Raw genomic sequence first — 23,340 nt, 5'->3', positions numbered from 1 at the left:
TCGCTCAGCTCTTGGGCTCCTGTCACTCAAAGTCGGCCAAGGGGACGCACTGCCCAGCCGGGAGGGCGAACAATTCTCTCCGGTCCCTTTCCCTTCCTCGCGGCAGGCTCTCATCCAGACGGTGCGAGAGCGCCCCCGGGCGCAGAGGGTTCCGCAGAGCTCGCTCCTTCCGGCCCGGCGCCCTCGGGCTCGTGGGGTGGGGCCGGGGGCGGCCCCGCGCCCGCGAAGCCTCCGCCGTAGGTCGGGAGCGCGCGTCCCCGCCGCACCGCGGCGCCGGGAGCCACCCACCGGCCAGGCGGCTGGAGGCGGCGGCGGCGGCACTCACGCACCTTGCAGGAGCCGGTAACCGCCGGCGGGACGGGGCGTCGCGGGCGTGCGCCTCCAGCTTCCACGGTCGGGCTCGCTGGGGTTTGGGGGTGGTTTTTAGTTTGGCGGAGTTGGAGAATGGGAGCGGGGAGGGGAGATCTGGGGCTCGAGGGTGCCCAGGGCAAGAGTGCGGGCCCGTGGAGAGCACCCAAGTTCAAAGCCTTCTTCGCAGCGGAATGATGTGCGTGTCCTGCGCTAGGGCGTCGGAAAAGGCTGAAAGCGCGGCGCTTGGGGCTAGGGTGGGCTTCCTCCGCTCGCTCCCGCTTACTGACCAGTCACACCTTCTCCCACCCGGGGGGAGAACGGCCAGCCCCGATGTGCCCGGCAAGCGAGAGAGCCCCCCGACCTGGGCGCGGGCGACCTGCTGGTCCAGGAGGAGCGCGCTGCCCGCAGCCCGCAGCCCTCGGGTGCGGGCCCCCTGCCTTGGGCCGGGCTCTGGGAATGATGCCGGCTTGACGGTTGGTTAATTCATTTTGTTTGCGCTGGGGCGCCTGCCTGCAGGTCATTTTACTGATTAGAGGGAAATATCGGTTTCGTTTTTCTCCCTGTTTCCATCCTTTCTGAGTAATCAGTTGAGGAAGACAAAGAGTCGCCTCATTAGAAACTTGTTCGGAGGCTTTGTGGTTTCCGCCGCGGTTTAGTTGACACGGGGAATCCCAGATAATACTGTGGATTTCATCTGACGAAAACGAAACCTTCCATGGTGTTCAGAAAGCAAAGGGAGCTTGGAGGGGACATGTCCCTGCTACTCCAGGGAGGAGAAGGGAACTCCCACGTGTAAATTAATTCTCATGAAAACCCTAGAGGTAAGTGGTCGTATTTCCAGTTTACATGTGAAGAAAATTAGGTTGAGATATTAAGTTTTCCCAGTTGAATCCCCCAGTTAATAGTGGGGAGGACTGGAAACTAGGACTGTGAGCCAGTGGCCCTTAGGTACATCACTTGGGGGCGCATCACTGAGAACGCAGGCAGGTAAGGCCCCCGGCTGTAAGGATTGGGTCCAGACTGCAGGAGAGGCTGCCAGGAGCTGGGGTGCCCAACAATAAAGAGTTTTGTTCGAATCGGGAATATCATCCAGTGTTTATGGAAGATGAGGTGATATTAACAGGTGACAGGGGAAGGCTGAGTTGCTACCAATAGATTTCCTTCTTTTCATTGTGAGAAGAGCAGCCCAAATCCCTTTAAAGAGGATCTGGAAACCCTGAAACCAGGCTGGATTGTTCAAGGCCCAAATAGCAGGCATCCTAGAGCAGGGAAAGCGTTCACAGTCCCTCAGAGCAGGCTTGAGAAATGAGAGCAGAGCCAGCAGACTTCAAAAGAAGGAAACACTGAATCCTGGCAACCCTCCAGAACAAATTCTTAGAGAAGCTAGCTCAAGACCACCTAGGAAAGGAGAATTTACAAATTCAATTTATGCAAATGGTCTTCTTTGTCTTTTCTAGCAACCTACTGGGGCTGTAGATTGGTGCATGCCATATCCACTGTGGGCTGTGACTCTTTAGTGAAATGCTATCAGTGCAGTGAGTTGCACCAGCATTTTTTAAAACATGAAATTCAATAGAAGGGAAGAGAAAGCATCAGAGTGCATTGTATGTGCAAGGGCAGTTATTTTATGAATCGTGTGTGTGCGCAGTGTGTGTCCTTTATCGTACTGCCTCTGCATGGGCGTGCATACCTAACCCCGGCTGCCCCATTGTTTCTTCCAGGCTAACTTCATCTGCTCACAGTGGGGGGCTGTCTTTTACCTTGCAAATAATATCATCAACACCTTCTGGAAAATGTAACCTTCCTCCTTCCCATTTCTCTAGGCCCCCAGGTGTTGAGATATTTTGCCAATCGGAATTCTCAGTCCCCTCCCCCCTCCCCATCATGGATGATCTAAAGTGTGTCCTGCCTTTGCAGAGGCGTTTTACGAAATATCATACTATCCCTAAGGATAAGGCGTGGGAAGAGTGGACACACCACAAGGCGTCGTCCCTGAGTCTGCATCTCCTGTGTCACTCATCAGGAGAGAGACATAGAGGGGACATTTATCAGAGCTGTGGCAATTACAGATCTGGGAGGATACTCTCCAAGACCCATTTTATCTCTGGACAAGAGATAATAATACTAGAATGTTTTGGCTCACAGTAGGGTTGAAGGTCCTGTTCTGCATTTGGGTTCAAAGAATCAATGAAAAAAGTAAAGGATGGGGTGGCCTCGTTAAGCAGCAGTTCATGTGAGAGAAGAAACCTGAGGGTCTTAATGGCCCACCAGGCCCAAATGAACCATCGTGTGAAGTAGCTGCTCAATAGCAAACGTGGGTTGTGATAGCAGTGATAAGGACAGGCCTTTTTAAAAAATAGATATTCTCATGGAGCTTATTACATGCCAGGCAGAGGTATAAGTGTTTTGTAATTTTTTCTCAATCCTGTAGCACCCCCATGAAGTAGGGAATATAATTATCACCATTCCCATTTAACAGATGACGAAACTAAGGCACAGAGGGATTAAGTATTTGGTCCAAGATTACATAGAGGATCTATGAGATGCTAAAATGATGGATGTTTTTTAAAAGTCTCGGTTTAATTATTGCTAGTGTCTGTGTTACCCAGATCTATGTAATTTTCCCCTGCCTAGAGAACATTGGTACATTTCATAACCCTTCAAGTGAAAATAATTTATAAGTCTCCAGTAATTATTCTCCCTAAAGGTGCGCTTGTTTTCCTCATGCGTGTACTTGGGAACAGCAAAAACAGCAATTAAAGGCAAAGGTGGGGCAGCTGAGGGAGCTGCTTCCTTAAGGATTGGCTCTGAATTTGCCTGGTTGAATAAGAAAAAAAAAATAATTAGGAGATGAGTGAGGGTATTGGTTATAAACATTACCTGTCTTTCTCCTAACCTTTGTGTAGATTTTCCCAGAAAATATAATTTTATCTTCTGTTAAAAAAAGGGAAAAAATCAGAAATTTATGATGAAGGAAACTATATCACGTAAACCTACATATATTCCTACCAGAGCTTCTTTAAAATTTCCACTAAATTACCTCAATAGGCGAGGAGAGTTATCCCGTTTTTCTGGGAGTCCAAAGCAGAGGCCAAGGCTGCCAGAAGCAAGTAGATGTTTATCCATGAGCTTCCATTTGATATTTGCAGTTTACTTTGTAATGTGTCTGCACTTTTTTAATATAAAAATGTCTTCCAAGTTTTCTCTTAAAATTGATGCTCCAGGAGGTTGAACCAGGTATGACCCAAGATTTGGGGGCTGACACCCTCAGTCCCAGGCAAGCAGAGGGGAGACCTAGGAGGGATTAGATCATTAGAAAATGATCATTAGAAGGTGTAGCTTTCCTGCTGCTCTGTCTCCAGATCTTAAACCACTGCTTTAGTTTAAATTCCCTTTTCTGTAGAGCAGAGATTGAAATACCTGGTCCCCTTCCTTTCTTGCTTGTTTGTCAGAGGAATGATTCAGCTTAGGGCTGTAAGGAACAGTGTGTGCTGCTTGGAGATAGAGTCCATCAGCAATAAATACAAAGTAGGCTTGTTTGCCACATCGTCCTCACAGTGATTTAAGAGATGGCCAATCTCGCTCTCCTTAGTCTTATTCCTGCCAGCTGTTTCAAAAATTCCACTAATTTAAATGGAAAGGGCAGTTGTTTCCCTAGTGCCATTAAAATGTTAATTCATCTGGCCGTCAGGCTTTATACTAGCATCTATATAAATCAGTATGAGGGTTCAGTAAGAGGCACTAAGTGAGTCTGATTTATACCGTCTCGTTATTAAAATGACAGATTTAAGTAATCCATGTGATGGGATTTGAGAAAAGGGAGAGAGTCCTCAGAGGCTGAGATAGTTGGACAGAATTCCATGGGGGAAACGGTGACTGAGCCCTACCCTCAAAGGTAGGCAGGAGTCTGGAGAGTGGGAGATGGCAGTGCAGGCTGGCAGGTGGGACAGAGTGCGCAGAGACTCAGAGGGCCATCTCTGAGGGTCCCCTCACCCCAGGCTCCTCTGCCATAATGAGCCCTTCCTTTCTTAATGACTGTTTGCATCTGCTATCTGTTTGTGTCATCAGGCTTTCTTGATGCTTCCCAACCTGTGTGTGTTTGTGTGTGTTTAAGAGGGTGAAATTCAGCAGGGGAAAGCATGGTTCTAAATTCAACCCTGAATTCTCTGAATTCTTTGAGGGTACAGGCCTTGACTTTTCAGCTGCCACTAAATCACTCAAAGTCAAGCTCACAGTGTTGAGAATATCCTTGTTGGGCTGAATTGACTCATATACTAATTTTAACGTGTTCATGTTCTTTCTCCTTGAAGGACATGGTGATGAGGCCGTGATAAATGTAGTGGCTAAAGATGGCATATAGTGGGATAGATTAATGGCGTTTGGTTTTCTTTCCAAAACTTTATTTGGTGAGAGTGATTGGTATAAAGTAAGTTATTTTTAATGGCTTTTCTAGGAGAGTTTGTCTAAGTAACTCATCAAAGAGAACATTGGTTTTAAAATATTACTTTCAGCAGCTGTATTAGTATGCTAGTATGTAACAAAATACCTGAATCTGAGTGGCTTCAACAACAGAAATTCATTGTCTCACAGCTCTGGAGACTGGAAGTCCAAGGCCAAGGTGTCAGCAGGGTTGGTTTCCTCTGAGGACCATAAGGGAAGGATCTCTTCTGGTCCTCTCTGTTTAGCTTATAGATGACCGTCTTTCTGCTGCCTCTTCACAAGCTTGTCCCTGTGCATGAATGCTCCTGGTGTCTCTCTGTGTGTCCTAATCGGCTCTCCTTATAAGGACACCAGTCAGATGGCATTAGGGCTCATCCCAACAGCCTCATTTTAACTTAAGTACCTCTTTAAAGACTCTGTTTCCAGATATAGTCACATCCAAAGGTATTGAGAGCTAGGATTTCAACCTATAAATTTTGGGGGACACAACTCAGCCCATAGTAGGACCTTATCCATATTGTACTACACACACACACACACACACACACACACACACACACACACACACACATACATACATACGTACACACACAGTTTTCACAAACACACACACATCATTGAGTTTGTGATGCAAGTGGAAAGCAACTTAGTCTTTTATTAAGCCCTAGAGTCATAGGTCTGGAAGGAATTTCACTACAGCTCTTTTAGTTCTTTCTCTTTGCTGTCAGAGAGTGAATATTTAAGCCATTCCAGGTAGCTGTTACATGAGTGCAGTGGCCAGAGGCAATGTAGTGCACACCTGCATGGAACTGACTGCTTGCTGTGAAAATACTGATGCCAGACAGCCGACTTTCCTTTCTTGCAGAGGGCTATTTTTATTGTGAGATTATATCTCTCATACTTGGAGGGTGCTTAAAATAACTTTTTGTCTATGAAGTAATAATTGTTAATGATAGTTGTTTTTTACACATTTCCTTACTTGGCAAAATATAAATGTCAGCATTCCAATTTTCCGGGTCCATGAAATCCAGCTGGTCTCCAGGAAGCATTTCCCAGAGACTGGAGCCAGTTTTATGAGATTGAGGCACTTCCTTTTTGTCCTGGGGAAGCAACAGACTTTAAATGTAATCCAAGAGAAGGCCCTGGAAGCTTCGGAAGAATAACTGGTGGTGGACTTATGCTGAAATGCAGTGGGTTAATGACAGGGACCATAGGAGGTGAAACTTATAGAAAGGAGAGACTGGGAAGCAGTCTATTTCCAGGACTAGTCTATTTCCAGGACTAGCCGTGGGAGGACCACGGCTGGCACAACATAAATATTCTGCCAGCTTCCCCTGGCATAGGGAAGTGTGATTCCTCACAGCCTGGACAGAGTATTCCTTTTACTTGGCAAGAAGGTGCCACAAGGGTTCTTGAACAGAGCAAAGCTGGATCCTTGAAGGTTGGCCATAGAGGAAGGACCCACACGGGGAGGGTGCCTGGATGTCCCAGCACCATCTTTTGTCCCCTGGGGTGGTCTTTTACTTTGGGGAGCTCTCAGTTACCCTCCCCCAGCCCTAGTACATTGGTCAGGAAATGTTGATTTTTATTATTATTCTTTTCTTATTTAAAAAATGTTAGAACATTTTGTGAGTGAAATATACATAACATAAAATGTACCATATTCAAGCGCACAACTCAGTGGCATTAGGTACATTCACAGTGTTGTGCAACCATCACCACCATTCATCTCTAGAAGTTTTTCATCTTCCGAAACTGAAACTCTGTATCCATTAAACAAAAACTCTCCATTCCCCCCCCTCCCAGCCTTTGGCAACCACCATTCTACTTTCTGTCTCTATGAATCTGAGTGTTCTAGATACCCCATGTAAGTAGAATCGTGCAATATTTGTTCTTGTGTGTCTGGTTTACTTCACTTAGCATAATATTTTGAAGGTTCATCCATGTTGTAGCATATGTCTGAATTTCCTTCTTTTCTAAGGCTGAATAATATTCCGTTGCACGTACATACTACATTTTGTTTATCTGTTCATCCAGCAGTGTACATTTGGATTGCTTCCTCCTTTTGGCTGTTGTGAATAATGCTGCAATGGCGAGGTACAAATATCTCTTGGAACTCCTGCTTTCTGTTCTTTGGGGTATATACCCTGAGGTGGAAATGCTGGGTCATAAGGTATTCCATATTTACATTTTTGAGGAACCACTATGCTATCTTTCATAGCAGCCGCACCATTTTATCTTCCTAACAACACACAAGCGTTCCAATTTCTCTGCATCCTTGCTAACACTTAACTGTTTTCTGGTTTTGGGTTTTTTGTTTGTTTGATGATAGCCATATTCAAATGGGTGTGAAGTGTTATTTCATGATGAAGCACCAATTTTTTAAAAAAAATAAATTTATTTATTTTTGGCTGCATTGGGTCTTCATTGCTGCATGTGGGCTTTCTCTAGTTGCAGCGAGTGGGGGCTACTCTTCGTTGCGGTGCACAGGATTCTCATTGCAGTGGCTGCTCTTGTTGTGGAGCACGGGCTCTAGGCACGCAGGCTCAGTAGTTGTGGCGCATGGGCTTAGTTGCTCCACAGCATGTGGGATCTTCCCAGACCAGGGCTCGAACCCATGTCCTCTGCATTGGCAGGCGGACTCCCAATCACTGCGCCACCAGGGAAGCCCTGAAGCACTGCTTTTTGATAGCTGGTTCTTTGACTTGACTCAAGTAATTTAAAAAAATTAATTTATTTTTAAATTAATTTCATTGGAGTATAGTTGATTTACAATGTTTTGTTAGTTTCAGGTGCACAGCAAAGTGATTCAGTTATACATATACATATATTCATTCTTTTTCATTGTAGTGCTGCAATGAACATTGTGGTACATGACTCTTTTCCAATTATGGTTGTCTCCGGATACATGCCCAGGAGTGGGATTGCAGGATCATGTGGTGGCTCTATTTTCAGTTTTCTAAGGAACCTCCATACTGTTCTCCATAGTGGCTGCACCAATTTAGATTCCCACCAACAGTGTAGGAGGGTTCCCTTTTCTCCACACCCTCTCCAGCATTGTAGTTTTGATTTGCATTTCTCTGATATTTAGTGATGTTGAGCATCTTTTCACATGCTTTTTGGCCATCTGTATGTCTTCTTTGGAGAAACGTCTATTTAGATCTTCTGCCGTACTTTTATGGAAGGCTCAGGAATAAAGCAAAATTAAATAGTAATAGGAACCCAAAAAAACCTAATTATAAGAGAGTGGTCAACTTGGGATTCTACTGATGTCCTCAACATGCCTAGACTATTTTGAAGTCCAGACCAAGAAAAGCAAGGTTCAGAAAGAGACAGGAGTTCACTAACCGGATGACATTTCCATGGTGGGGACACCAACCCCACCACCAGTGAGAGTGTCCTCACTTTGTGGCTGCAACAGGGCATCCATGTTGGGATACAAGACAAACAGCAGAGCATCCTGTCTTGTGTGCAATGGGGTATATCATGTAACATGAGTCCTTTGCCCTAATTCCACATTCACCAGCTAATGTGGTGAATCTGATCTTCAATTTTGTTTCCCAGACTGTGTAAAACTTGTGCTCTGATCTGCTTGGCCATTTTGTTCATTATTATAATTCCACAAATGGATGCTCTGGTTATAAATCATTCTTCGCTTGGTCAGCGTGACCGACTCAGCCCTGGAGGACTGTGGAAACCCAGCCCCCTAAATCTGCAGAGCTGAGGGCAGTGTGCCTGCCACCTCCACACACATCTCAGAGCCGTGCCTTGTCACTTCTCGGGAAATCCTTCCCAGATGGAGCCTTTACAGCCTCTTTCTTGGGTGTTTTTTCCCTGTGTGGGCCTGATGTTCTTCTCTCTGTCCAGCTGAAGCCTCTGTTAGAATGGGAGAACTCTGCTCTCGGGTTTAGGGTTGAGAAAGGGTGAAAGAAGATAATTTTGTGGCTTTTCCACATCATGAGAAACCGACTCGATAAGTATTTATTGCATGTCTGATATGAGCCAGGTTTTGGATGGGTTGCTGGAAATACAGCGGTGAGCAAGCAGGGGAGGCCCCTGCCCTGATGGAAAAGAGACCAGAGGGAAGAGAATGCCACCGGAGGATTGTTTCGTGCGCTCCTAGCATAGCCTGTACTGTGGTATATTGCAGAGGTCTGTTACCATCTCCAGAGACCCCTCCAAAGGGCTCAAGGACAGCCATTGTGTCCCCCACCCCTCCAGTAGGTCATGCAATAACCGTTTGCTGGGCTGACCCAGGGAGTACCACAGAGCTGGGAAGCACCAACTTTAAAAAGTACTTTTCAGCCTATTTACAACTATGTAGGTGCCCAGAATATAACTGGAAGAGGTGGGTGTAGGACCCACCCCTTATCTTCTTATCCTCTTTGAGCTAACAGCTGGTGGAGGAAGGACGTCTGCTCGTTAATTCAGCATCTCTGCATTTCAGGCATTGGCTGAATATCTAGCTGTACAAAATATTAAGTTTCGTCTCTAGTTTTAAAAGTTGTTCTTCTATTGGCATTGATTCTGATATTCAGGCAGGAAATCTTAAAGCTTGCAAACACTTTTTGTTCCATGTTTTGTTCCTAGAAATAAGCTGCTGGTGGGCAGTGGAGAAGTAGGGAGAGGCAGGGGGAAGATGCATCCAGAATTTCTCTGCCAGCTGTCAGCCACCGTGTTTTTGAAGTCCGCTGAGTAACTGAGTACTTTCTAGGAAATACCCAGGAAGGCATAAACCTTGATAATGTAGAGAAATTTGGGAGGTATGTCCTTTTGAGAAGGGAGGAGGAACCATGTGTGTGTGTGTGTGTGTGTGTGTGTGTGTGTGTGTGTGTGTGTGTAACATCTCTAGCCTGAAGTGAGTGGCCAGAATCTCAGACTTCAAAGGTAAGATGCAGGCTCAAGTCAAAAGATAATAGTTAGGTGGAGGACTAAAGTCCTGGAAGCATTGCCTCTTTAATTGAAGAAAGTAAAAATCCACACCCTCAAAAGAAGTTGCTGACTTAAAATGGATTCACAGAAAAGGAATCTGCAAACTTGAGAATTAAAGTGACGAGTGCAGGTAGAATGTGGTTTGCACGGAATCTATAGAAAAGAGCAGTGTGCTGGGAAGAAGACCGTGTCAGCGTTTGTTAAGCACTGCCCTGGGAGGGGACCTTGGAGGTTCTGATTTTAGGGGTCAAACGTGATTCCTTGCTGGGATGTAGTGCCTTTTAGAAATGCTTTAGGAATATCCAGCTGGCTCTGGTGTAACCATGAGCCCGACTCATAACCTTGCAGACTCTCATTTTCTCTGTTTGGTCCTCCCCACATAGATGCAGGTAAGCTGAGTGCACCGTCAGTTCTGATTGGGTGCCTGGTCAGACCTCTGCGCAATGAGGGAATTAAGCTTCTAAAGCTGTGCTTCTGAAGTTCTGACCTTGGGCTCCTCAGTGACCAGAATGTAGCCTGGCCACACTTGACCTTTGGTCTTTTGGATGTCTTGGCTGGGAGAGAGAAAGGGTGATGAGTCAAGAGTGTGACTTCTCTGTTTTGATGGGGATAGTTGTTCCTAGGAATAGAAGGAAGAAAGAGATAAGAATAAGTAATTAATGAGACCTTCATGGCCCAGGTCAGAATGGAGGTTGGCATCCTGGGTGGCATGCCCACTTTTGGAATTTGGGAATTGAACAGAAAGAAGATAGAATGACTGCAATTGGGAATTTTGATCTCAAATCCAAATGGGTCATTAGGTCTGCCTCCATACAAGCTGATCACCTTGGGTCTTTGGGTCTGTGGCCTGGCCAACAGCTGCTTGGATTATCTTCCTGGCTGTGTTGTCAGTTTTGTGTGCGTGCGTGCACATGTGCTCATTTTTTAGGGTTTATAGGCATCTTTTGGTTCTCTCTTTATTGTGTTAGTCCCGTGCCTGAGTTGGTGGCCACTTGGAAAACTCACGTGCTGATGTCTACCCCTTAACATGGAAATAAAGGTCCAGTTCCAAGGAAACAGCTCCCCTGGCCCATGTACCCAACATGACCCACCAAGGCTATTGATGGAGAGTTTTTAGTCACTCCATGGGAGGTTCCATGTCCATATACATCTTCCCAAATTCAGGGAGGTGGAGAGAATTGCTTGACCTGTCTTTAAGAAGGCAAGAGGGTGCCCAGGAGTGGTGTGGGAATCTGGGTTGGAGGAGGAAAGACTGGATAATTGAAAGGAGAGATGAAAGTGTTGGGAATGTGGGTGGGAGAAGAGAGCTGTTTAGACTGCCATGAGAGGTGTCTGGGACCTGCTAATAGCCCTCTCTGTTTGTGTCTGAGGTCTTCCGTCCCTCTCCCACCCCCATAAGCTGGCCTAAGCTACCCTGTGCACACCTGGAAAAGGTAAACTTCCTTTTCAGGTGGGGCTGTGAGGTGCAGTCATAATTTTTCATTATTGTTGTTGGCAAGACGCTCAAAAGATCAATTAGTCTCTCCATGCAGCTCCTGGAGGCTTGTTTGGGATATGTTGCCTCTGGAAGAAGTTATTTTTAGTGATGCTAATATTATGAAGAAACCTGACATTAAGAGAATCTCAGGAGGGGGTTTTGCAGGAGCAGAGTGGGTGCAGAGGGCAGCCGCATACCGAGCTCTGCGTTTCCTGTTTGCCGTGTTCTGAAGAGAGCAGCTGTCTGATTCCAGCACCCCATGAGTAAGCCTCAGTGCGCACCCCCCTGCCTCTCCCTCAGTGTGTGTTAAGGCCCAGACATTCCTCACTGTGATGAGAATATCACCCTCTGGAGGCTGATACCCAGACATGCTGGCAGTTTCCAAATGGTGAAACAGTGCTAGCTTCTGTGTCTGCGAAGCTCAGAAAGGCAACCCTGGACTACAATGGACATTATACAAAATCCTGCCTTCTGTTTGTTGTTTGTCCTTGTGCATGTGATGGCCCAAGCTGGTTGATCTGAGACTTGCATGAAAACATTACCTCATGGACTTTTTCAAGGGTGCGAGGTGAAAGCAGAAGCCAGAGGTTCTGTCCTCCAGATCCATCTTTGGAATTCAAGAACTGAGAGGAAATAGCCAGTGAAAACACAAGCCGCTCCTTTTACCTGAAGTCCTCCACAACGGTGGCTGCTTGGGTGGGAGGGGGGTGGCCGGCATCCTATTCTGCTTCCCCAGAGAACCTCTTGTCTCCAGGCATCTGTCAGGCATCTCTTAAAGGGCAGCCTCTCCACTCTCAGGACCTTTTCACCTATGGTCTCCCTCCATCCTTAAATAGTTCACTTAGAAGAACAGGAATGATGTAAGGGAGAGAAAAAGAAGGAATGAAAAGACACTCTCTCTGTGGTAGGTAAGTGGTTGATGCTTCTTGGTATCTGACTCTTTTACAGATATTTTGCTTGCTAGTTCCTGGCTGGCCCTGTGCAGGTGGTGCTAATGCTTCTTCCTGAGCCTATAGGAAGACCCTCTGGTCCCATGGGCCTGGGCGGCCACAGATGGGGAACCACTGTGCACGGATGTGGAGAAGAGCATAGCCATGGGGAGTGATGCTCAGAGCATGGAAAACACTCTCTCATCTTTATTTTCTCCATTGTTTCATGTACTTTATTCTATTTTCTATTTTTGACACCAGATGAAGCCCAGTGCCTCCCTCTGCTTATTACATTGGCTGTAATGCTGATTTCCAATAAAAATGATATGCTCAAACCAGACTTCATCTTATTTTCCTTAAAAAAAGAGAAATTACCTTATTTTTGACTTGATGAAACATCATGAATCCCATGATGTATGTTTCTCATTATGATTTTTAAACCATTGAAACGAATGCCTTTTGACTTATTTTTTATTATAGTAATTTTATTCATTTGTCTAGACCACACAGATCAATTAACCACATGGTGAAGTTGATAGGAACTGGCTGACAGGGGAGTTGGTGTTGTCTAAAGAATAAACCTAGACTTTTCTATCCCAGACTAGCACTTCTTAGCTTATAATAATAGTGCTGGCTACTCTTGATTGACCTCAACCTGGGTCCTGGCTATGCACATTTCATGCAACATTACATTTAATCTTTACAGCAACTCCATGATGTAGGTACTGTTATCACCTTCATTCTCCTGATGGGAAAACAGAAGCTCAGATCATTTTTTTCCCATGGCTCTCAAGGCGGGGAGGGGTTGGTAAACATTTTCTATAAAATATCAGAAAGTAAATATTTTAGGTTTTTGCGGCTCTACTATCTCTGTCCCTAATACTCAGCTGTTATAGTGCTAGAGAAGACAAAAGATACAAAAACAAACGAGGGTAGCTGTGTTCCAATAAAGCCTTATTTATGGACTCTGATATTTGAATTTCACATACTTCTCTCAGGTCATGAAATAATATCATTGTTTTGATTTTTTTCCCCAACCGTTAAATATATTAAAATATTTTTCACTTGCAGGCTATACAAAAAAGGTAGTGGGCTGGATTTGATGATTCCAGTGTAGATGACAAGAGTATGCAGAGAAGGAGGGGTGGGTTAGGATGAAGTGGTAGGAGGAATACTCCTGCCGGAGGGAACAGTATGTGTGCCCATTCCAGGGAGCATGAAGTATTTGAGGAACTGCAAGAAATCCAAGTGCGGCTTGGTATAGGGAAGGAGGCAAGATGAGAGGAGACAGCAGGGCTCAAGCCATGACCTTGTAAGACATTTTAAGGATTTTAGACTTTGTCCTTGGAGCAATGGGAAGCCATTTAAAAGTACTAAGCGGGCTTCCCTGGTGGCGCAGTGGTTAAGAATCCTCCTACCAATGTAGAGGATATGGGTTCGAGCCCTGGTCTGGGAAGATCCCACATGCCACGGAGCAACTAAGCCCGTGTGCCACAACTACTGAGCCTGTGCTCTAGAGCCCGTGAGCCACAACTACTGAGCCCACGTGCCACAACTACTGAAGCCCGCGTGCCTAGAGCCCGTGCTCCACAACAAGAGAAGCTGCCGCATTGAGAGGCCCGTGCACCGCAATGAAGAGTAGCCCCTGCTCGCCACAACTAGAGAAAGCCCGCGCACAGCAACAAAGACCCAACGCAGCCAAAAATAAATAAAAAAAAAAAAAAAAAAAAAAAAGTACTAAGCAAAAGAGTGACAGGGTAATTTGTCTTTTAAAAAGATCTTTGGCTGATGTGTGGAGAATGGATTGCAATGGATCCGTAAGAGTAGAAGCAGAAAAAGCAGGGGTCTCAAGAAGTGGGCCAGGTGGATGATGATGGTGTCAATTAGTGGCTGTAGCCAGACCACTTCCTGCCAACAACAGGAAGTCAGGATGGTCGGTTTTGCAGATGAGGAAAATGTGGCTGGGAGAGCTGAAATGTCTTCCCTGGCAACATAGCAAATGGAGGGAGAACAATGATGAAGACCCTCGTCTATTTCATCATTGAGGGAAATCAACTCTTGTTCAAATACTAGAAATGCCAAAGAAGATATGGTGGTAATGATTTTATGTTATTTTTGTGCCGGTATTAGGAAGGTAACTGAATCCTTACTCAAAGGTCAGCTTTTCTTAAAATTCGTGTAGCTTTCTTTCCCAAAGGACAATTGGTACATTCTCTTCTACCTTTGGAGGAGTGATTCGCCTGGGTGGGCACTCAGAGTCACCCTCTAATTCCGATACTGGCATGCGTCTCTGGGTCCCAGCACACCATCTTTTGAACAATAGAATGTGAGGGGTTGGAGTCTGTTTCTATGGGGTCCAGGACTGGCCTGGGGAAGAACGGAAGAGGGAAAGGTGAGACTCGTGCCTTGGACCAGAGGGGTGGTGGTGATTTTGCCTCAGTTTCTCTGGGGGTTGTGCCCTAATGGCAGTGGTGGGTGGTACTGCCCCATGGCGGGTGGGAGAAGGGGAGCTTCAGAAAGCTCTTGTGGAGTGGGATCTAGTGGTTATACTGCTCAGTGGATCTTGGTTTTGGCTGGTACTTTACTCAGATTTCCCCTTATATTACTGTTGTCACTTAGTGTTCTTTCCCCATTATTAGAGGAGGTCTCTGGAGTCCTGGTCTAGCATCTCCTCCTAGCCCACAATATATGGTGCCTCACATACAGCAGATGCTCAGTACTGAATATTGGCTCTGTGCACTTGTTGCCTTTGGTATCCATGCTGCACAGTACAACCTCGTCTCACAAAGAAGTCAGCATTTTAAAATCTCAAATGATAACAAACAAGGCATTGGGACATCCTGAAAATAGGACAGATTTCAGGAGTTAGCAGTGACCAAGATTAGGGATTCCACTGAGGATCTTCTCCAATGATGTGACTTTTGTTGTTCCCTTCTTTTTTCTCCACCCCTATTTCATAAGACATAGGTCCCATGTCTTTATTTTTGCATGGTAGGTGCCCAGTAGACATCTACTGGGCTTCTTCTCTTCTGATACTGATTTTATTTATTCTCTGTAGGCTCTGCATAGGTGGTGATAGGTGATGTGGCTGAAGTCGTGGGCTCAGAGATTTTGATACACTCTCCCCCTCCTTACTTCCTTCTTTCATCAGTTATTGGAAGTCTTTTATGTGCCAGGCACTGAGTTAAGTTCTGGGGGAACAGCCATGAAAGAAGACATGGCCTCTGGTTACAAATAATGCATACCAGTCTCGTGGAGAGATAAAAGGAAGTAATGGCCACTGGGAATGCAGGCAGCCAGGGAGGGCTGTCCCTGACCTGGTGGATAGGACCTCCCTGAGGCCGTTGCCTGCTGACCTCCTGAACGGGGTCAAGGACAATGTGGATGCGTTAACAGACTCTACACTTGCCTTTCTCCATTTCTGCAGGTGGAGATGTCTGCCCAGAGGTTAGTTTCTAATGGGACAACCCATCAATCTGCATCTAATTCTGATTACACCTGGGAATATGAGTATTATGAGATTGGACCAGTTTCCTTTGAAGGACTGAAGGCTCACAAATGTAAGTCTTGTGCAATTCCCCATTGTAACCATGATGTGTGTTCGCTTTAACCTGTGAAATCCCCAGTGTTTACTTTTCCTGAACATTCTTTTTATAGAAATGTGTCCTCTACCCCCAAATCCCTGGAAAACACCCCCTCCAAATATAGACTTATTGCTCAAGGATGTATAATATGAGTGACGAAGAACTTGAAAGATTCCCTTAGTGGCGGAACATGAATCAACGTCACTTTCAAATGAGATTTTTAAAAAATTAATGATGCCAGCTCTCCAAAACCATGTGAACATTTGGACCATCAAAAATGTGTACACAAATAGAATCTGGAACTCTAATTTGAAGAACCTTCTCTTGTAACAGTCCGCAACATCCTTTCAGCCCCACTGGGTTTCTGGGGCTGTGGAAAGCAGTCTGTCTGTGTGTGTTCGTAGTGATGGACCAGAATAGCCCGCAGTCATTCCCAGCTCTGTGTTATAGGCATGCATTGTGCTTTGTGTTATTGGAGTGATTAATGATCCAGCACAGAGCAAGGAAATATAACTCTATGAAAGGTTACCTTCCACCTCCAGTCATAACTGCCTGCTGACTGGCCAGCATGAAGCAGCTCAGTTTCCTTAAGCAGAGTTGACATGATAAGCAGAAAGTGCTGCCCATTACCAGGTCCTGTCGTGGTTACCCCATAAATGTTCCAGAGATGTTTGCTTGTTTCAGAATGAATGTCCACAGCACCATAAAAATCGTAGGTTCTTATCTGGCTCAGCTTAATGGAACATGCTAGGAAATACAAGAGAGACTAGAATTGAAGATGCAAATGTGGCAAAGGAAATGCTTTCACTTCTTTTGTGTTTCCTGGCTGCTGCCACTCTAAGCTGTCTTGGCATTCATGGTTCCTCACTCCTACTTTCTATTTTTTTCAGCTTCATTGAGGTATACTTGACAAATAAAATTGTAATATATTTAAAGTATACAAAGTGATAATTTGATATATTTTATATATTGTGAAAAGATTCCCCCCGTCGAGTTAATTAACACATCCATCACCTCAGGTATGTATTTGTTTGATTGTTTATTCATTGTGAGAACATTTAAGTTCTATTCCCTTGCAAATTTCAATTGTACGAAACAGTGTTATCAACTATACTTTCCATGTTATACATTAGATCCTTAGATCTTATTCATCTTATAGCTGAAAGTTTATACTCTTTTACCAACCTCTCCTGATTTCCCCAATCCCCCAGCCCCTGGCAACCACTTTTCTACTCTATTTCTATGAGTTCGACTTTTTTTCTTTTTTTTAGAGTCTACATATAAGTGATATCATGCACTATTTGTCTTTCTCTGTCTTGCTTATTTCACTTCATATAATGCCCTCCAGTTTCACAAATCTTGTCATAAATGACAGTATTTCCTTCTTCTTAAAGGCCAAATAATACTCAAATATCTATTTATCTATCTATCTATCTATAACATTTAATTAATCCATTCATCCATGAATAGACAGTTAGGTTGTTTCCATACCTTGGCTATTGTGAATAATGTTACAATGAAAATGGAAGTATAGATAACCTCTTCAAGATAACGCTTTCATTTCCGTTGGATATATATCCAGAAATGGGAAAGCTGGATGATATGGTAGTTCTACTTTTAATTTCTTGAGGAAATTTCATGCTGTTTTTCATAGTGGCTGCACCAGTTACATTCCTACCCACAATGCACAAGGGCTCCCTTTTCTCCACATCCTCACCAACAGTTGTTATCTCTTGTCTTTTTGGTAACACATTCTAACAGTGGTGAGATGATATCTCCTTGAGGTTTTGAATTGCATTTTTCTAGAGATTAGCAATGTTGACCACATTTTCATTTACCTGTGGACCATTTGGATATCTTCTTTGGAAAAATGTCTATTCAGGCCCTTTGCCCATTTTTAAATTGCATTGTTTTTTTTGCTATTGAGTTGTATGAGTTCCTTGTATATTTTGGATATTAACCCCCTACCAGATATGTGATTTGCAAATGTTTTCTCATATTCCATAATTTGCCTTTTCATTTTGTCGATGATTTCCTTTGCTGTGCAGAGGCTTTTTAGTTTGATGTACTTCTACTTGTTTATTTTTGCCTTTGTTCCCTTTGCTTTTGGCGTTAAATCCAAAAACTCATTACTAAGAGTGATGTCAAGGAGCTTACCCCTATGTTTATGACCATTATTTTGAATTCTCACTAAGATCTGTTTCTGGAGATTTATCTTATTCTTTTGTTTGGAATATATTCCTCTATTTCTTCAGTCTCCTTGACTCTCTGTTTTGGTTTCTGTGCATTAGATAAAAAAGCCACCACTCCCAGTCTAGCAGAGTGGTCTTATATAGGAAATGAACCTTGTCATTCAGCCAGGCCTGAGATCTTAGTTTTCTCTCAAACTTGTATGATTGTTCAAGCAAACTTCTTTGTATTAGTAGCTCCTAGTAATTGAGGGTGTGTCAAGACCTGTCTGTGTCTGGAAGGAGAGGATTGTGGTCAGTGCCTAGATGCAGTTTGATTAGAAGCAGAACCTCAGGCAGCAGCTGCAGAGTAAATAGTTAAATTCTTTCCAGGGAGAAACTGGGAAATGGGCATTTTGTCTGCTCCTTCTGTGCTGAGCCTGGTAGAGAGCCATGGAAGGGTCTGTCAGGCTTTTTAAGAACTACAGTCCTGTCAGACTCATGGCTATCAGAGCTAGGATATCAGGCAGTCCCTTGGGCAGCAGCTGCAAAAGCTGGGGCGCCAGACTTGTATAAAAGCTCCTTCCAGGGAGATACTGACAACTTGGTTTTTTATTATTAGAGTGGGCTAGAGGAAGAAGGCAGGGAAGTATCTGTTGGCTTCACTGGTCCCTGGGAAGGATCACAGCTGGCCACTAGATGCCTGATAAATTAGAAGTCTGGCCCTCAGGCATCATCTTCTAAAATAAGCAGATAAACCCCTTTCAGAGAAAGACTGGGAAATGGGTGTTTTTGCCTGCTCCCTCTGCACTGAGCCCTGGGGAGATAGTCATATGTGCTCATGAAGAACTGCTCCTTTGTTTGCTATAACCTTGGATTCTCATGGACAAAAGCCCTGTCTGCTTTCAGAGCTAGATGTTTAGGAGGCTTGTCTCTCTAGTGGGAGTCTTTTATTTTTAATTGAGGTAAAATTGGTACATAACATTATGTAAGTGTCAGGTGTACAAAATTATATTTAACATCTGTGTACACTACAAAGTGATCATCACCAAAGGTCTAGTTATCCACCATCACCATACAGTTGACCCCTTTTACTCATTTCACCTGTCCCCTAACTCCCTTCCCCTCTGATAACCACTGATCTGTTTTCTGTGTCTATCAATTTTTTGTTTGTTTTGTTTGTTTGTTTTAGATTCTACATATGAGTGAAATTATACAGTATTTGTCTTTCTCTAGTGTATTTTCTTTTCTCTAGTGTATCTCACTTAACATAATACCCTCACGGTCTATCTCTATTGTCTCAAATGGCAACATTGCATTCTTTTTTATGACTGAGTAATATTCCATTTTCTCTGTGTGTTTGTACCATCTTCATTATCCATTCATCCATTGATGGACCCTTAGGTTATTTCCAAATCTTTGCTATTATAAATAATGCTGTGGATTTGTTCAAGATGGCAGAGTAGAAGGATGTGCTCTCACTCCCGCTTCTGAGAGCACTGGAATCACAACTAACTGCTGAACAGTCATCGACAGGAAGATGCTGGAACTCACCAAAAAAGATACCCCACATCCAAAGACAAAGGAGAAGCCACAATGAGATGGTAGGAGGGGCGCAACACAGTAAAATCAAATCCCATAACTGCTGGGTGGGTGACTCACAAACTGGAGAACACTTATACCACAGAAGTCCACCCACTGGAGTGAAGGTTCTGAGCCCCACGTCAGGCTTCCCAACCTGGGGGTCCGTCAACGGGAGGAGGAATTACTAGAGAATCAGACTTTGAAGGCTGGCGGGATTTGATTGCAGGACTTCGACAGGACTGGGGGAAACAGAGACTCCACTCTTGGAGGGCACACACAAAGTAGTGTGTGCATCAGGACACAGGGGAAGGAGCAGTGGCCCCATAGAGACTGAACCAGACATGCCTGCTAGTGTTGGAGCATCTCCTACAGAGGCGGGGGGTGGCTGTGTCTCACCATGAGGACAAGGACACTGGCAGCAGAAGTTCTGGGAAGTACTCCTGGCGTGAGTGCTCCCAGAGTCTGCCATTAGCCCCACCAAAGAGCCCCAGTAGGCTCCAGTGTTGGGTTGCCTCAGGCCAAACAAGCAACAGGGAGGGAACCCAGCCCCACCCATCAGCAGACAAGTGGATTAAAGTTTTACTGAGCTCTGCACACCAGAGCAACAGCCAGCTCTACCCACCACCAGTCCCTCCCATCAGGAAACTTGCACAAGCCTCTTAGATAGCCTCATCCACTAGAAGGCAGACAGCAGAAGCAAGAAGAACTACAATCCTGCAGCCTGTGGAACAAAAACCACATTCACAGAAAGATAGACAAGATGAAAAGACAGAGGGCTATGTACCAGATGAAGGAACAAGATGAAACCCCAGAAAAACAACTAAATGAAGTGGAGATAGGCAACATTCCAGAAAAATAATTCAGAATAATGATAGTGAAGATGATCCAGGACCTCGGAAAAAGAATGGAGGCAAAGATCGAGAAGATGCAAGAAATGTTTAACAAAGACCTAGAAGAATTAAAGAACAAACACACAGAGATGAACAATACAAGTAACTGAAATGAAAAATACACTAGAAGGAATCAATAGCAGAATAACTGAGGCAGAAGAATGGATAAGTGACCTGGAAGACAGAATAGTGAAATTCACTGCTGCAGAACAGAATAAAGAAGAAAGAATAAAAAGAAATGAAGACAGCCTAAGAGACCTCTGGGACAACATTAAATGCAACAAAATTCGCATTTTAGGGGTCCCAGAAGGAGAAGAAAGAGATAAAGGACCCAAGAAAATATTTGAAGAGATTATAGTCCAAAAATTCCCTAAACTGGGAAAGGAGATAACCACCCAAGTCCAGGAAGCACATAGAGTCCCACAGAGGATAAACCCAAGGAGAAACACGCCAAGACACATAGTAATCAAATTGGCAAAAATTAAAGACAAAGTATTGAAAGCAGCAAGGCAAAAACAACAAATAACATAGAAGGGAACTCCCATAAGGTTAACAGCTGATTTCTCAGTGGACACTCTACAAGCCAGAAGGGAGGGGAATGACATTTAAAGTGATGAAAGGGAAGAACCTACAACCAAGGTTACTCTCCCTGGCAAGGATCTCATTCAGATTCGTTGGAGAAATCAAAAGCTCTACAGACAAGCAAAAGCTAACAGAATTCAGCACCACCAAACCAGCTCTAGAGCAAATGCTAAAGGAATTTCTCTAAGTGGGAAACACAAGAGAAGAAAAGGACCTACAAAAACAAAGCCAAAACAATTAAGAAGATGGTCATAGGAACATACATATCGATAATTACCTTAAACGTGAATGGATTAAATGCTCCAACCAAAAGACACAGCCTCACTGAATGGATACAAAAACAAGACCCATATATATTCTGTCTACAAGAGACCCACTTCAGACCCAGGGACACATACAGACTGAAAGTGAGGGGATGGAAAAAGATATTCCATGCAAAAGGAAATCCAAAGAAAGCTGGAGTAGCAATACTCAATATCAGATAAAATAGACTTTAAAATAAAGAATGTTACAAGAGACAAGGAAGGACACTACATAGTGATCAAGGGATCAATCCAAGAAGAAATAACAATTATAAATATATATGCATCCAACATAGGAGCACCTCAATACATAAGGCAACTGCTAACAGCTATAAAAGAGGAAACTGACAGTAACACAATAATAGTGGGGAACTTTAACACCTCACTTACACCAATGGATAGACCATCCAAACAGAAAGTTAATAAGGAAACACAAGCTTTAAATGACACAATAGACCAGATAGATTTAATTGATATTTATAGGACATTCCATCCAAAAACAGCAGATTACACTTTCTTCTCAAGTGCGCAGAGAACATTCTCCAGGATAGATCACATCTTGGGTCACAAATCAAGCCTCAGTAAATTTAAGGAAATTGAAATCATATCAAGCATCTTTTCTGACCACAACGTTATGAGATTAGATATCAATTACAGGGGAAAAAACGTAAAAAACACAAACACATGGAGGCTAAACAATACGTTCCTAAATAACCAAGAGACCACTGAAGAAATCAGAGAGGAAATCAAATACCTAGAGACAAATAACGATGAAAACACGATGATCCAAAACCTATGGGATGTGGCAAAACCAGTTCTAAGAGGGAAGTTTATAGCAATACAATCCTACCTCAAGAAACAACAAATGGGCTTCCCTGGTGGCTCAGTGGTTGAGAGTCTGCCTGCCGATGCAGGGGACATGGGTTCGTGCCTTGGTTCAGGAATATCCCACATGCCGCGGAGTGGCTAGGCCCATGAGCATGACCACTAAGCCTGCGTGTCCAGAGCCTGTGCTCCGCAACGGGAGAGGTCACAACAGTGAGAAGCCCGTGTACCACAAAAAAAAAAAAAAAAAAAAAGAAACAACAAACATCTCAAATAAACAATCTAACCTTACACCTAAAAGAACTAGAGAAAGAAGAACAAACAAAACCCAAAGTTAGTAGAAGGAAAGAAATCATAAAGATCAGAGCCAAAATAAATGAAAAAGAAACAAAGAAATCAAAGCAAAGATCAATAAAACTAAGAGCTGGTTCTTTGAGAAGATAAACAAAATTGATAAACCATTAGCCAGACTCGTCAAGAAAAAGAGGGAGAGGACTCAAATCATTAAAATTAGAAATGAAAAAAGAGAAGTTACAACAGACACCACAGAAATACAAAGGATCCTAAGAGACTACCACAGGCAACTCTATGCCAATAAAATGGACACCCTGGAAGAAATGGACAAATTCTTAGAAAAGTATAACCTTCCAAGACTGAACCAGGAAGAAATAGAAAATATGAACAGACCAATCACAAGTATTGAAATTGAAATTGTGATTAAAAATCTTCCAACAAACAAAAGTCCAGGACCAGATGGCTTCACAGGTGAATTCTATCAAACATTTAGAGAAGAGCTAACACCCATCCTTCTTAGACTCTTGCAAAAAATTGCAGAGGAAGGAACACTCCCAAACTCATTCTATGAGGCCACCATCACCTTGATACCAAAACCAGACAAAGATACTACAAAAAAAGAAAATTACAGACCAATATCACTCATGAATATAGATGCAAAAATCCTCAACAAAATACTAGCAAACAGAATCCAACAACACATTAAAGGATCATACACCATGATCAAGTAGGATTTATCCCAGGGATGCAAGGATTCTTCAATATACACAAATCAATCAACGTGATACACCATATTAACAAACTGAAGGAGAAAAACCATATGATCATCTCAATAGATGCAGAAAAAGCTTTTGACAAAAGTCAACACCCATTTATGATAAAAACTCTCCAGAAGGTGGGCATAGGGGGAACCTACCTCAACATATTAAAAGCCATATATGACAAACCCACAGTAAACATCATTCTCAATGGTGAAAACCTG

General features: G+C 43.8%; 1 protein-coding gene across 1 annotated transcript in view; it reads left to right on the top strand.

Annotated features, from left to right (window-relative positions):
* The first annotated feature begins 318 nt into the window (after positions 1-318).
* Positions 319-23,340, top strand: part of MRAP2 (melanocortin 2 receptor accessory protein 2) — a 55,303-nt gene continuing 32,281 nt past the window's right edge. The window contains exons 1-2 of the mRNA XM_032651399.1: positions 319-393; positions 15,557-15,689. Of these exons, the coding sequence (XP_032507290.1) occupies positions 15,563-15,689 (127 nt within the window). The 5' untranslated portion in view covers positions 319-393; positions 15,557-15,562. The remainder of the gene's footprint in view (positions 394-15,556; positions 15,690-23,340) is intronic.

Source organism: Phocoena sinus, chromosome 12 (genome assembly GCF_008692025.1).
Source record: "Phocoena sinus isolate mPhoSin1 chromosome 12, mPhoSin1.pri, whole genome shotgun sequence".
Lineage (NCBI taxonomy): Eukaryota > Metazoa > Chordata > Mammalia > Artiodactyla > Phocoenidae > Phocoena > Phocoena sinus.
Note: the sequence above shows the minus strand (reverse complement) of the source record. Positions and strands in the feature narration are given on the sequence as shown.